At 38.5% G+C, this 16280-nt stretch overlaps 1 protein-coding gene across 5 annotated transcripts in view; it reads left to right on the top strand.

The window, feature by feature from the left end:
* The window catches only part of SAP130 (Sin3A associated protein 130), a 77942-nt gene that overhangs the window by 36488 nt on the left and 25174 nt on the right, over positions 1–16280 (top strand). For all 5 annotated transcript variants that reach the window (XM_057744708.1, XM_057744707.1, XM_057744706.1 and 2 more), the window contains 2 exons: positions 1639–1743; positions 14309–14667. In XM_057744708.1, the coding sequence (XP_057600691.1) occupies positions 1639–1743; positions 14309–14667 (464 nt within the window). The remainder of the gene's footprint in view (positions 1–1638; positions 1744–14308; positions 14668–16280) is intronic.

The raw sequence follows: 16280 nt of genomic DNA, 5'->3' as shown, positions 1-16280 counted from the left end.
TTGCCTTCATTGTCACCAATGCTTGTTATCGGGCACTCTTTTTAAGTTTGGTCATTCTGTGGGTTTATAGTGCCATGTCTCTTTCGGGGTTTGGCAGGAGTGTTTGTCTTGGGGGGTTGGTCTTGCTTTTTTGTCTATTTCTTTTTATTGTGGAAAGTTTAAACGTAATACAGGTTTGAACATATTAATTTATACCCATCATCCAACTTCAGTTATTAACTTATCAGCTTATGTTTAATCTTTATGCCTATCCATCCCCTTCACCATATTATTTTGAAGCAAATCACAGGGAAAATGTTATTTCATTTGTGTGTATTTCAACGTGTTTATTGAGATACATACTTTTAAAAAAATATAATAACCCCTTAATATTATCAAATATTTAGTCATTTAAACCTCCAGTGATCTCATATGTCACAAATTTTGTTTTATATTATTTATTTGAGTCAGTATTCTGATAAGTTACACACTTTAGAATTGTTTTATGTGTCTATTAAGAGTCTTCTGGTGTGTTACCTCCATCTCTTTTTTTTCTTGCAGTTTGTCTGTTGAAGAAACTTACTTTTTTGTCCTATGGAGTTTTCCCTCTCTGTAGCCAGCTCTCCCCCTGAATTTGTCAACTGCACCCCCATGGTATTAGTTTCCTAGAGCTGCTGTAACAAATTGCCACAAGTTTGGTGGCTTAAAACAACAGAAGTTTATTCTCACAGTTCTGATGCCAAATGGTATGTTCTAGCCATTTTCTCTCAAACCGACTCTCTTCTGGTATTTGCTTCCACCACTCTGCCAGAACTAAACATGTCAGGATCACTTATGACTTCCACATTACTAAGCTCCAGTAGTTATCGGTCTGAGCCACGTGTGACCTCTCTGCCGCGTGACACAGTTGATCACTGGCTACCTTGATTGACTTTTTTCACTCAGCTTCCAGGAACTTGCTCAGGTCAATATAAATACATAGGTGTAATACTGATGGTAAATGCTCAACAGATTTTAATATTAAGTACAAAGGAGTTGTGTAGGTAGAAGGCAGGAGAAGCAGGTAAAAGAGTCTCAGTAGTTGCTTTATGAAGAGAGACTGGCAGGAAGTGGGGAGGGATGAGAAAGGAATTTGCTGTATATTATTAAAAGCTTTTTAGGACTTCCCTGGTGACACAGTGGTTAAGAATCCGCCTGCCAATGCTGGGGACACAGGTTTGAGCCCTGGTCCGGGAAGATCCCACATGCTGCGGAGCAACTAAGCCCATGCGCCACAACTACTGAGCCCACATGTTGCAACTACAGAAGCCTGAATGCTGCAACTACTGAAGCCTGAACGCCTAGACCCTGTGCTCCACAACAAGAGAAGCCACCACAATGAAGAGTATCCCCTGCTTGTCGCAACTAGAGAAAGCCCGAGTGCAGCAACGAAGACCCCATGTAGCCAATTAATTAATTAATTAAAAAATAAAAGCTTTTTAGTACTATTTAGCTTTTAAAATAACCTGCCTTTACGACTTTGATAAAATTTGAAAATCCATTAAAAAATACCTAGCAACGTAGTGCTTTCATTTTGCCATAGGTGTGCTTAGCAAATGTATATTATCCTTTAATGCCCTCAGAGCGTTGTAGTCAGGGTTTGTCTCTTGTCTCTTTCAGAATGGCAGTGCGGAAAACCCTCATTCCTCCTCAGCCTCCTGAAGTGGCTAGTCCTCGTGTGGAGAGCTCTATGCGGAGTACGTCCGGGTCGCCTCGGCCTGCAGGGTGAGCACATAATTGAGGATGGAAAAGTCCAGTACATGCAACAAACTTCACATAATTTGCCTGTGTGCAACTAAAAGAACAACTTTCTAGCTGTGTGATCTGGACACGTTTCTCAACCTCTCTGATCCTTACCTCATTTGTAAAATGGGCATGCTTATATATAACATCTGCCTTATCGGGTTCTTGTGTATTTATACCACTTAAACAGAGCCTGCCTCATGGTATACACCTAGTTATTACTACTGTCAAAAGCGGCATTGTGACCACAGTTAATACATGCTATTTTCTTTATTCTTTACCTTCTTAATTCTAGAAGTCTTATTTTTGGGGGGGAAGTGAGATAATATAAAAACATTTGAAGTATAAAGTGAAAATCATTGTCCTTTTCTCCACACACCTCTCCAGTCCCACTCCCCAGAGTAATATTGATTGGTTAAAGTTTTGTTGCGTATCTTTCCACATTTTCTTTTGCATATGTATGTAGACAGGTTGATAGATTCTTAAAAACAGGATTTTGTTGATTGTAAGCTATTATATCAGTAATAGCTTACCATGTTACTATATTTTAGATCTGCTTCTTCATAAAACTTCATTCAAAAAAAAAATTATGAATGCCATGTGTGCCAGGTATCATTTTAAATAGAATCTGGGGCTATAAGAATGACTGTCCATTCTCCTTAAGCTTGTTATCTAGTGAGTCTAGAGAAATAATAAATATGTGAAGAAAAAGAAAACAGTGTAAAGGGAAGATAAGTGATGGGAGGAAGGGGTGATGACTTACAAAAAGACTTCTCTGAGCAGAGGGTTTAAGAGCATGAAGTCTCATATTCCCTGTTGTCAGGCAGAGGAAAGGAAAGAATAGGCCCCAAGACTTTGATGTAGGAGTACTTGCTGTCACCCCTTTACACAGGAATGTGCGGGAATTTGCATATTTGTTTAGGCATGTATAAATAACTGTGTAAATAGAAACTGTGCATGGTTGTTTACAGTTGTTCTGTGACCTTAAAAACATTTGTAAAAATATTAAAAACTTTTACTCTCAGTTATATAGGGAAATGAAAAAAAAAGTAAAACTAAAATGCAAATGTACTTTAGTACACTGTAATTTAAACATCAGAAGCACTGAGAATTCAAGTGTTTGATTTCTTTCTGAAAGCTAATCAAGAGTACAGTTGGCCCTCTGTATCCAGGGGTTCCACATCTTGAGCATCCACAGGTTTTGGTATCCATGGATTTTGGTATCCGCTGGGGGTGGGTACCAAGGGACAACTGTGGTTGGAACAGAACTTGCCTTATCCACACTGCATAACTTGTGATACAAGGAGTCCTTCTGTGCTTTGGTGAATTGTCATACTCCTTTCTAAGTTTGGATCTGCTGTGGCATTTTATCCTTTGTCTTTTCAGCGTTGTAAATTATCTCCAAGGGTTCCTTTAATGTGAGGTCTTCGCCAGAATCACTTCCAGGGACAACTTTAACCTTTTATCAAAACATCCTCATCCTTTTATCAAAACCATCTACCTTAACTAATCCTTGGAATCTGGGTGCATATTTCACAGCAGCATCTTTATCTGTGCTAGAAGCTTCACCAGGTAGCTTGCATTAACCAAATTAATGCTGACTTTTGAAAAAATGAGTCCAGCCTTTAGTGGCTGTAAAAGTTGAAATGTTTGTTTGTTTTTAATTCTCCTTGTAATTTCCATCTTCTTTCAATGTGGCAGTTAATTCAGCACTTTGGTCTGGGTGATTGATTGGGTTGTTGTGGGGGTTTTTTTTGTTTTTTTGTTTAGTCTTCAATCCAAAATAGAAGTAAATAAGTAAATACTCTCTTTCACTGTAGTGGCTTGCTGTTACTACTGCAGTTTCAACTAAAAGATGATATGAAGTGACTTTACCACCTTTTTTATATTCATTGAACTTTCTCAATATGGTCCATACCATAGCTCCGTACAGGCCTAGGTCTCATCCTGTCTTCTCCATGCTGTTCCCATTTTCAGATCTTCTGAAAGATTTTTTACATCCCATTTTACTTCCAGAATTATCACATTTTTTTCCCTGCATTTTCATCATTGTTGGCCACTTCTCTCTTTCAGTCATTCATTTTTGTAAAATTTCACCTGGGTTTATCACTGGGAAACGAGACAGCACAACTACATGCTTTGCTGTCTCCATGAACTGAACAACAAATGTGCAGTGACCAATCACCAACATACTTCAAAAGAAGTGGTGTGTGATGTGCATGTTTGTAAGTTACAAAGTGATTTGTAGACTGAAGAGTGAGCAGCAAAGTTTGCACTTTATGCAATTACAGTTAATAAATATACTGTAGTAAATGAAATTTGAACAGTGTTGGTGGGGGACTTTCATGTGCATGTGAAAGTGACACATATCAGTGTTGTGCAAAGTAAGCACTGCCTGTATAAACAAGGAGTAGCAAGGGAGAGCAGCCTAGACCAAGCAGGGAGGAGCGGTGTACAAAGTGGTTCAGAGATATAATTGAGAGCTAAATTATGTATGTAGGGCTTTTGTGGGCCATACAGAATCCTTTGGATTTTATTCTGAGTGAGACGGGAGAGCCATCAGAGGGCTAAGGCATGGGAGTGACATGATTTGACTTATTTCTAAAAGAATTGTTCTGACTGCTGTGCTGAGGATAAACTGCAAGAAGACAAGAGTGGGAGCAGTGAGACCAAGTGAGAGATGTTAAAAGCTTGGACTCTTCTAGTGGCTTGGACCAGCATGGAGGTAATAAAAATCTTAAGAAAAGTTCAGATTCTGAATATGTATTGAAGCTATCAGAATTTTCTGACTGAGTGGAGAGAAAGGGTAGGAGTTCAGGATACCCACCAGTTTTTTTGCCTGAGAAACTACAGGTAAGGAATTATCCTTTCTAAAGTGAGGAAACCGGGGAAATCAGGGATTCAAACATTTTATTTTGAGATATCCAAGTGGTTAGACACACCCAAGTAGAGATGTCACATGCATAGTTGGATATGTATTTCTGAAGTAGACAATTCTGGAATTGAAGATAGAGGTCCATGCTAATGATTAAGATTTGGGAATTAAAGCAGGTACTGGTATACCTTGTTTTACTGCGCTTCACAGATACTGCATTTGTTACAAATTGCAGGTTTATGGCAACCCTGCATCAAGCAAGTCTGTCAGCACCATTTTTTTTTTCAGCATTTGCTCACTTCATGTCTCTGTGTCACATTTTGGTAATTCTCACAGTATTTCAAACTTTTTCATTATTATTATATCTGTTATAATGATACCTGATGTCACTGCTGTGATTCCTTAATGGCTCAGATGATGGTTAGCTCTTTTTAAGCAATAAAGTATTTTTTACATTAAGCCATGTATATTTTTTTTAGGCATATTGCTGTTGCACACTAATAGACTACAGTATAGTGTGAACATAACTTTTATACACACTGAGAAACCAGAAAATTTGTGTGACTCGCTTTATTGTGATATTCACTTTATTGCAGTGGTCTTGGACCAAACCTGCATTGTCTCGAAGGTATGTTTTATATGTGCTTTAACACCATGAGAGTGGAGAAGATCCCGTTGACAGTGAGTATAAATAGAGAATAGAAGTGGTACAAGGATCACACCTTAGGACATATCATCGTTAGAGGTCAGGAAAATGCAAAACCAGAAAAGGAGACTGTATTCCTATACTGTGTGATGTTCCCAGATGTGCTGGTGTCATAATTAAGTCCTCAGTTAATGAACATTTAAGTTATTTCCACTTATCACTGTAATAAACAATACTACAGTGAATCTCTTTCTCTACCATTGAGCCCTTTTGCAAACATCTCTCAGGGATAAATTTCTGGAAGTAGCATTGACAGGTCAAAGTAAACGTGCAGTTTAAATTCTGATTTCCAATCACTCTGCCTTTTTACCTTCTTGTAAGATACGTGTTCCCATTTTCTGCGCATTCTTGCCAGCAACACTAGGTATTAAATTTTACAAACGTAATACATTTATTTTCAATTGTTTAAGTTTTTTTTTTTTTTTTTTTTTTTAAAAAAAGGTAGCATATGGAGTTACTTTTAAAGTGGTAGAAAAAAGTTCCTGAAGGCTAAGAGTGCACTGTGATGTACAAAAGTTTATCCCTTGTGAACAAAACGTGCAGAAACTTGGGTGAGGAGGGGCTGTTGTAGGCCACCTGGGCTTAGTATGGTTCAGAAATGCTGTGGGGTGGGGCCCCACACAGGCACTCAGGCTGGCCTTTTTTTTTGCAGTAGGCAGTCTGTTTCTGTGGCACCTGCAGGAAGAGAGCATTGGCTTGTGAAAAATAACCGGCTGAAAGAGCAGTCTCCCCACACTCCCACACCCAAGAAAAAGGAGTCTCGTGTAAATGGCTGTTTTTTGTAATGGCCCAACTCATTCACTGATGAGTAATAACAGAAGGATTGATGTGAAGATAACTAAAATTAAAAGTAGGGAAAAAGCAACAAAATATACTAATTCGTTCACTGAGAACACCAGAAAAACATTTACAGGGGACAGATGAAATTTATAACAAAATATTTGACTATGAGTAGAAATTATTGAATGAAATAGCCACCACTTCTATGAAGGAAAACACAAAAATGAAATGCAAAGATTCCCAAGAATAAATGACAAAACATAAAGAGATGGCACATGAGTTGACAGAATTCAGTGAAGATCTAGAAGAAACTATCACAGAGTGAAGGTAAAGTTAAAACAGAAAACAGTATAGACATAGAGGATAGAAATGAAAAAAGTGAACAAAAATTTTAAAAGAAAGAAAATGAAAACCATATAGAGCATACTATGATTCAAGTAAGATCAAACATAAGCATGTCAGTATATCTGAAATCAATATATAACTTTAAATTGCTTGTTAACATTCTATCATTAATTAATGTATCTTTAAGTTGTACTCAAAATAGTGGTGTATTGTATGGTGTTGCCAGCTTAGATCCAATGAAATACTGAGATAGAAGGGTGTTGTGTGGAGATGGTAGTGGGTGGGTTAGAGGAAGGAGGGAGAGAGACTTCTTAATACATCTTTTGAAATGTGAGTACTAATTCAGACAAAACATTAAGGAAAGTTGAAATATTACAAAACAGAAAACAGTAAGTTTAGAAAGTAAATCCAGAAGCTAGCAAAATATATTTAAAAATTGAATTAAAAAAAAATCACATAGTACTACAAGGCTACTAGTAATGCTTGCTAAGGTTTTGCCTGCCTGTCACTAGTTCATCCTCAAACTCTCCCCCAAACCTATAGAAAAGCTCTGAATAAAGGTGGACCTCTCAGATCTCTGTCGTTTGTTCTTGGTGACATCCCTCTAGTCTGCATTGGTTGCTCTGTAGCCTTGATACCCAGCTCTTATCCCTGGTGCTTCCTTTATCTGTGAGCTGAATCCCTTCAGCTTATCACCAGGAGCCCGTGTACTTCCTTCCTCTTTCTTGGCTTACTCTCTTGATTCGCTAGAGCACCTTTTCTGTAGCAGAGAAAGTACATATTTTTGTTCTATAATTTCCAATTGGTTCTTTTTACAACTTTGATTTCTTCGCTGAGATTTTTCTCTTTTCATTTGTTTCACATGAATTCGTAGTTGCTTATTGACGCATCTTAAAGATCTCTGTGTTAACATCCTTGTCATATAATTGCTGCATCATTCACCTCTTATTCAAGTTGTGATTTTCCTGGCTCTTGATTAGGCGAATGGGCTTCTATTTTAGGTATTATGGACTCTGGAATTACTGTGGACCCTTGAATTGCGCAGGTCCACTTATACACGGAATTTTTTCAATAATTACATACTAGAGTAGTACACAACACTACTGGAGTTCTGTGGTTGGTTGAATCTGCACATGTAGAAGCTCCGATGTGGAGGGCCAACTATAAAATTAGATGTGCACAGGGGTTAGGGATGCTGAATTGTTCAAGGATCAGCTGTGTATAGTTTGATTTTAGCAGTCCTCCTCTCAAACTGCCCCAGCTGGGGAATGGGAAGCATTGCCACCAGTATGGGTGCTGAAGTCCAGGTTCCGTGCTTGGCCCCTTTTAACACAGATTTAGTAGTGGGGTGCTGGAGGGGGCATTAAGGCGTGTCATTACAGCATGGCAAGTGTGGAAATCTAGGTTCTCTACAGCCTTTGCCAGAGTGAATGGGGATGGGGCTACAGTTGCTACAGTTGTTTCTTTTCTGTGGGATTTGGCTGGAGTAGAGCCATTATTGTCTAAAAGCTTTACATCTTGCTTAGCTGCTCCTTTCTTGGTTCTTTGGCTGGAGGAAGACTTTTCTTGGGACTTCTGTCTGTGCCCTTTGTGTTTCTAGGTGCTGGCTCTCCAGCACGCAGTGTGGGATACGTGAGGCAAAAAGGAAATCCAAGAAACTCACTGCTGTGTCATTCCAAGGGTCCTGAGGTCCTAGCCAGTCTGTCTTCTCTTCACCTTTCAGCAGCTTTTTTGTTTTGTATATGACACTCGTGACTTTTAGCTATACTTCCGAAGAGGAATAGGAAAGGTATGTGTGTATGCCATGGTTTCATAAACAAAAGTCCTACCCACACTCTTAAATGATATACTGGCTGGAAGAATTTTAAATTGGAAATCATTTTTTTCTTTCTAGTTGGTATCCTCAATCTTACAGCATTCTCTTTTTAAGTTCTTAATATGAAGATCCATGAATGTAGAGGAAAATAGAGAAAATAATATTATTCATCTAGATTTAATTGTTGTAATATTTTACCATTTTTACCCTTTGGTGCAATTAAATTACAGTTTCACGTTTAACTACTTTCTTGTGCATTTTGATAATTATGATGTGTTTTGGTGTGAGTTTCTTTCAATTTATCCTACTTGGAGTTCATTGAACTTTTGGATGTACAGGTTTCCCCCGCTATCTGAAAGTAGAGTGTTCCTATGAAACCTTTTGTAATCCAAAATGGCATAAAGTGAAGAAGCAATTACCTTAGGACACATCTTGCTAAAGGATGCACAAAATACATCAAGATGAAGCACAGATGCTCACAGACAGTTCAAGGCTGTGGCAGCTTGATGCTGAGATGCTGAGTGTAGTTCCCAGAAGGAGCTTGGTGGTGCCGCTCTTGCTGCATGGGGCGCACTGCCTCTAAATTAACAGCTCTCTTCAAAACAAATGCTGACCGATATTTTAAATGGTAGCTTTTTTTTCATAAAAGTGAAAATCCTCTTGGGATTTCTTTCAGTTAGTGAAAACAGGTCTTTCGTAAAAGTGAAGTGGTGTAAAGCAGACTTTCCATAAGCAGGGGATATACCTATATAGGTTAATGCTTTTCATCAAATTTGGGGAGATTTTGGCCATTATTTCTTCAGATATTTTTTCTGCCCCTCTCTTTCTTTTCTGAAACTCCCATTATGCATATATTAGGTACGCTTATTACTGTTCCAAAGATCCCTGAAGCTCTCTTTATTTTCCCTCCCTTTTTTTTTTTCTTTTTCAGTTTCTCAGGCTGGACAATCTCAATTGACCTGTCTTCAAGTTTGTTCACTCTTCCTTATGCCTGCTGAAATGTGCTTTTCAAAATCCTCCAGTGATTTTTTTTTTTCCTTTCAGCTTTTATACTTTTTAACGCCAGAATTTTTATTTGGAGTTTTTTAATAATTTCTGTCTCTGTTGATATTCTCAATTTGCTGAGACGTCATTTTCATGCCATTCTTTAACCATAATCTCCTTTAGTTCTGGAACATATGTAAAATAACTAAGTTAAATTCTTTGACTAATAAGTCTAACATCTGTGCTTCCTCAGTGATGGTTTTATTGATTGCTTTTTTTCCCTGTGTTTGAACAATCTTTTCTTGTTTCTTTACATAAATAGCTCAATTTTTTGTTGAAAACTGGACATCTTAAAGAATATAATGTGACAACTCTGAGCATCAGACTCCCAGCCCTCCCCAGATTTGTTGCTGTTCCTTGTAGTTGTGATTGTTTAGTGACTTTTCTGAACTAATTCTTTAAAATCTATATCTTTGTCTAGTGCAGCTGCTGAAATCTACTTGGTTAAACTTTGTAGTCAGCTGATGAAAGAACAGATTTTCTTTAATGCCGGGAACCAATAAGTCTCCGTGTGTTTGCCAGAGAGCTCTGTGTGTCTTGGGTACCCCGTCAACACTTAAGCCAGCAGTTGACAGCGCTGCCTTAGCCTTCTCTTCCTGTTTGCACAGAGCGTCACAGTCAGCCAGAGGTGAGACTTAGGGCCTTCTCAGTTCTTCCCTGGGCGTGTCCTCAGCCCTGGGGACACACACAGCTCTACACGTGTGTTGCTTCCTAGATTGCCAGAAATATGTCAGAGCTGTTCAAAGCCCCAATGGATATTTCATTCTCCAGCTTTTCCTTCCAGGTGTTTTGGATGGCTTGTTGTTTGTCCCAACTGTTAACATCCTTTCAGTCAGCTGGGAAGCTGATCGATTGCCTCTAATTTTTTCCAAAAACACCCCTTAGGAAAAGGTCGTTTGCACTGACAAGCTCCAAGGCAAGTCAAATAACATAGTCTTGCAAATGGGAGCAGCCATACAGGTCATATAGTGGTAATCCTTTGGTAAGGAGTGTTTGCAGTGGCTCCAACCCCACTGGTAGCTGCCAGACTACTGGTTTTTGCTCTCAATGTGGACTGTTGGCTAATACGCCTGCTGTGGCGCTAGAGATGGAAGAATGGAAACAATGCAGGTTAAAAATGCCACAAAGTTTACTATTCTTACCAAGATTCAGCCTATTTTCTTGAATAATTTTGCCAGATTGTTGAAAGCCTTTGATTAATTTCTAGAGTTCTGGAAAAGTTGTTTCTGACTTTTTCTCTTTTTTTGGCTAGTTTTTTTTGCTTTTATGAAAGGGAATTTTCAGGAATCCTAACTCATATTTTTGCTGATGTCTCTGGTTATTTTATCTTTTAATTCTCTTTATTTCCAGAATAATTATTACTTCTATACCACCCTTATTTTTAAAATACTTATCTTGAAATAATTTAAAACTCATAAGAAGTTGCAAAAATAGCATAGAAAGTCCCCATGTACCCTTTATCGAGCTTCTCCAAATCATTACATCTTACGTAGCTCTGGTACACTTTCAAAATGAAAAAACTGTCATTGGTACAATACTGTTAACTACAGACCTTATTACAATGTCACCAGTTTTCCTTTTTCTGAGAGTTTTTTTTTGTTGTTGGGTGTTTTTTGGGTTTTGTTTTGTTTTTGTTTTTTAATTTATTTATTGGCTGCATTGGGTCTTCATTGCTGTACATGGCCTGTCTGTAGTTGTGGCAAATGGGGGCTACTCTTCATTGTGGTGGCTTCTCTTGTTGCAGAGCATAGGCTCTAAGGCGCACGGCATGGGCTCAATAGTTGTGGCTCATGGGCTCAGTTGCTCTGTGCCATGTGGGATCTTCCTGGAGCAGGGATCGAACCTGTGTCGCCTGCCAATGCACTTAACCACTTAACCACTGAGCCACCTAGGAAGTCCCAAGAGTTATGTTTTATTTTATTTTATTTCTTTTTTTATTTTTTATTTTTATTTTTGGCTGCATTGGATCTTCGTTGCTGCATGTGGGCCTTCTCTAGTTGTGGTGAGTAGGGGCCACTCTTTGTTGCAGTGTGCGGGCTTCTCAGTGCAGTGGCTTCTCTTGTTGCGGAGCATGGGCTCTATGTATGCAGGCTTCAGTAGTTGCAGCATGCAGGCTCAGTAGTTGTGTCACATGGGCCCTAGAGTATGTGGGCTTCAGAAGTTGTGGCTTGCGGGCTCTAGAGCGCAGGCTCAGATGTTGCAGCATGCAGGCTTAGTTGCTCCACAGCATGTGGGATCTTCCTGCACCAGGGATCAAACCCATGTCCCCTGCATTGGCAGGCAGATTCTTAACCACTGTGCCACCAGGGAGTCCCAGAGTGTCACCAGTTTTTATAATGTACTTCTTTTTCCTTTGGTGTATACTACTTTGAGATTTTATCACGAGTAGATGTACATAACCACTGTTATATCCAAATTATGGAGTTGTTTCATCACCGCAGAGACATTCCCTTGTTTACAGTCACTCCCTTCCCCCAGCCCTAACTCCTGGCCATTTAGCTGTTCTCCATCACTATAATTTTGTCATTTTGAGAGTTTTATGTAAATGGAATTACATAATCATTTTATATGTATGGCTTCTATATGGCTTATAACGATATATAAATGATATATATATAATATGTATTACACATGGGTTATTTTCACTCAGCATAGTACTTTTGAGAGTCATCCAAGTTGTAGCATTGTAATAATTTGTTCTTTTTTGGTTGAGTAGTGTTGTGTCATATGCATGTGTCAGAATTTGTGTATCTGTTTGCTCATTGAACTACATTGGGCTTGTTTCTGGTTTGAGGCTATTACAAATAAAGCTGCTGTAAACATTTACATACAGTGCTCTGGGTAGACACATATTTTCATTTCTCTAGGATAAAAATCCCAAGAGTACAGTTGCTGAGTTGCATAGTACATATATTTTTTTAATTCTATAAGAAACCTCCAAACTGTTTTCCAGAGTGACTGTACCATTTAAAATTCATACCTGCAACGAAGGTGATCCTTTTATTATACAACCCTGCTAAACTCATAAAGTGCTAGAGGGTTTTTTGTAGATATAGTTCCTCCACACTCTTTCCTGCACTGGTATCATAGGGTATTATATTTTCACCACTCTGATATGTGTGTGGTGGTCATATATCATTGAAGCTTTACTTTGCATGTCTCTAATGGCTAATAGTGTTGAAAATTTTTTTGTGTACTTATTAGCCATCTGAATATTTTCTTTAGCAAAGTGTCTGTTTATTATTTGTGTGTTTCACCCATTTTCCAACAGGATTGTTTTCTTAGTGCTGAGTTTACAGATTTCTTTACATAGTCTAAATATAATTCCTTTACTAGAGACGTGTTCTGTGTGTTTTGTTTTAACCATCTTAAATGTACATTGCAAGTGATGTTAAGCTTATTCACAGTATTGTACAACGGACTCCAGGTATTTTTCATCTTGCAAAACTGCAACTGTATACCCCTTATGCAGCAGCTCCCTATTGTCCCTCACCCTGGAAATCACCATTCTGCTTTCTTTTTCAATGAATTTGACTACTCTAGGTACCTCATAAGTGGAGTCCTAGAGTACAGTCACCTCTTGGTATCCTCGGGGCATTAGTTCCATGACCAGCGTCCCTGCAGATGTCAAAATCCATGGACGCTCAAGTCACTTATATAAAATGGCATAGTAGTTGCCTGTAACCTTCGCATCTCCAGATTACTTATAATACCTAATACAATGTAAATGCTGTATAAATAGTGGCCAGCGTGCAACAAGTTTGTTTTGCTTTGGGGAACTTTCTGGAACTTTTTCCCTGATTATTTTCCTTTCACCAGTGGTTGAATCCTCAGATGTGGAGCCTGCAGGTGTAGAGGGCTGACTCTTTATCTTTGTGATTGGCTTATTTTACTTAGCATGATGTCCTCAGATTCACGCATTATGTGCTTTTCAGATACTTTTTCAATCTGTGCCTTGTCTTTTCAACCTCTTGAAATGGTAGCAAAGCAAAAGTTTTGAATTTTGATGAAGCCCAATTTATCAGTTTTTTTCTTTTACAGATTGTGCTTTTGATATCATGTCTAAGAACTCTGATCATAAAAATGTTATGGTTTTACATTTTTACATTTAGATTTCTGATCCCTGTTTAGTTCATTTTTGTATATAGTGCGAGGTATCAGTCAATATTGAATTTTTTGCCTCTAGAAGTCCACTTGTTCTTGGCCTTGAACTTGAGGGGTATTACCGTTTGTTACCTTTGATATTCTGAATTTTCAGCAGTAGTAATATAAATAGGTAAACCTTTACAGTTATTAAATGCAATATTTTACTTTAAAAATGAGCAGAATTTGTAATGACATTAATGAATTTTTCTTACAGAACTGAAAAAAGTAGAATATACATTTTTCAGACACTGTATTTGTAGTTACTTCAGATATCTGGAGTATCTCTGATAAAACATACCAGAAAGTTGTAAGAATAGTGCCCCTGGGTAGAGGGCTGGGTATGCGAAGTGGAGGGAAGTTATTTCTCAGTTTGTATTCTTTTGTATCTTTGGGATCTTTTCCATGTGCATGAGTTTCCTCTTTTATAAGAAATAGGTTTACAAAGTACATGAGAAGTGTAAGTACAACTGTAATAAAAAAAAAAGAAACCTCTTAAGGCAACATATGTAGTAATGAGTTCTTGGAGGGAAGAATACACTAATGTAATGGAAATTGGTGGTCTTTCAGTAATGTGACTTTGAGTGATTTCTTTAAAATGTTCTTTGTCTTCTAAGTTAATTTTATGACTGCCTATAAGAACTTGATGGGAATGGTTCTAAAACTTGAATTCCCTTTAAAAGTTACCTTAAGTTCAACTTTTAAAATCAAGGAATAGAGTTTTAGTTGTGCTGTGTGTGATACAAAAAGAATTGGACAAATAATTCGCCTTCTGAGATGGTACAGGTTAAGGCAGTTTTCTGTTGATTGACACATCATCTTTGCTTTTGTGCTTCAGTGCCAAACCCAAGTCAGAAATCCATGTATCGATGGCCACTCCAGTCACTGTGTCTATGGAGACCATGTCCAATCAAAATAATGATCAGCCCACCATTGCAGTCCCGCCCACCGCTCAGCAGCCTCCACCAGCCATTCCAACCATGATTGCAGCAGCTAGCCCGCCATCACAACCGGCGGTTGCCCTTCCAACCATTCCTGGAGCAGTTCCCATCACTCCACCTATCACCACCATTGCTGCTGCCCCTCCGCCCTCAGCAGCTGTGGGTGGCAGTCTCTCCTCTGTTTTGGGCCCTCCTGTACCTGAGATAAAAGTTAAAGAAGAAGTGGAACCAATGGACATCATGAGGCCAGTTTCTGGTAAGTCTATTTGCAGAATACTCTTCGTTGGCAATTGCTTCTTCCCCTTTTCCTGACTCTCCTCAGAGTTTAAACTCTTGTGTGATGCTCAGCCAGGAAGCCTGACACCTTCATGCCCATTTGAAACCTGCATTTCATTAGTTTTTAATAAATAGAAGAAAGCATTAAGCTCCTTTTGAAAACAAAAACCATATTGCTATCCTCTTATAATTAATTTGGTTTCTTACCAAAATCATGAAAAAAGATTATTATTTCCCCAAGAATATCTTTAAACATAGCTTCTTGATCAAGAAAATATTGCTGTGTAAAAGGGGATCACAGTACCAGCAAAGCTAAGTGCTGATTACTTTACAGTTTATTCTCTGCCAATTTTTGTTGCCTTGCGTATGCAGTAAAGTAAGATTTATGTTGTTGAAAATAGTCTCTTGATAAATTTATTTGTGACTAGTAAAATCTCAAAAATGGCCATTACCCCTCTCCCTCTTCTTCTCAACTCTGAACTTCCAGTTTGTACAAGGTGGGTCACTTTAGAGGTTTTCTTTTTGTTTGGTTGGTTTTCTGGTTTTTTTAATAATTTATTGTGGAATCTTATTTTTCCTGACTACAAAAGTAATATTCAGTGTACGAAATTTATAAAATACAGAGAAAGCCAAAGTGGCAAGCAGGTCACTTTGTGCCATAGTTACCCGTTACTGCCCTCTTACCATTTTGTCATGAAGGCCCCCATCTTCCATGCCGCTCCTTCAGTTATGAGGTGTGGTCCTGCTATGTCTACAGTTCTTAAAGGTGCTGTGTATTTATTTGCTTATTTATTTTCATTTATTATGTCATGAAATGCCCTTCTATGGTACCCATATTTAGCCTCAGCACTTCAGTTGAAAGGTGCTGTGGATAACCCTGGAGGGGAAAGGAAATGGTCTCACTTTTACTGTTCATCTGCTCTGTCATCATTCTGGGTAGTTCCTCATACCTCTCCATACTAGGAAGCTGGCACTAGTCCTTGCTCAAATTGTAGGGCTCTGTACCAGCCTCTGTTCCGTCGGGCTCTTCACCAGCCACTGATGAAACAACCTTGTGCAAAACAGGCACATGTCTATCCTCTTGGAGCTTACATTCTAGCAAGGGTGACAAACAGTATTAAAATATAGCAGGGCAAAATATAAGGGAAAGTCAGAGCTGGAACTGTGATTTTTTTTTTTTTTTTTTTGTAATTTTCACTGAAGTATGGTTGATTTACAGTGTTGTGTTAGTTTGAGGTGTACAGCAAAGTAAATCAGTTGTACATACACGTATATCCACTCTTTTTTTAGATTCTTTTCCCGTATCAGTCATTACAGAGTATTAAAAAGAGTTCCATGTGCTATACATGGAGCTGTGATTTTTAAAAGTGTTTTAAGGGGAAGGCCTTACTGAGGAAATGATCTTTGAGTAGAGACATTAAAGAGATGAAATGCTGGCCATGAAGGTACCTGGAAAAAGAGCATTTCAGACCAAGAGAGCACTAAATGTAAAAGCCTCAGATAGGAGCATGCCTGGTGCGCTCAAAGAGTAGCACACAGGCATCGGTAGACAGAGCAGAGTGAGGGGAGTAAGAGAGACAAGGTCAGAGAAGC

Source organism: Hippopotamus amphibius, chromosome 8 (assembly GCF_030028045.1).
Source record: "Hippopotamus amphibius kiboko isolate mHipAmp2 chromosome 8, mHipAmp2.hap2, whole genome shotgun sequence".
NCBI classification, from domain to species: domain Eukaryota; kingdom Metazoa; phylum Chordata; class Mammalia; order Artiodactyla; family Hippopotamidae; genus Hippopotamus; species Hippopotamus amphibius.
The sequence above is the reverse complement of the archived record's forward strand: the minus strand, read 5'-3'. Positions and strand labels throughout refer to the sequence as shown.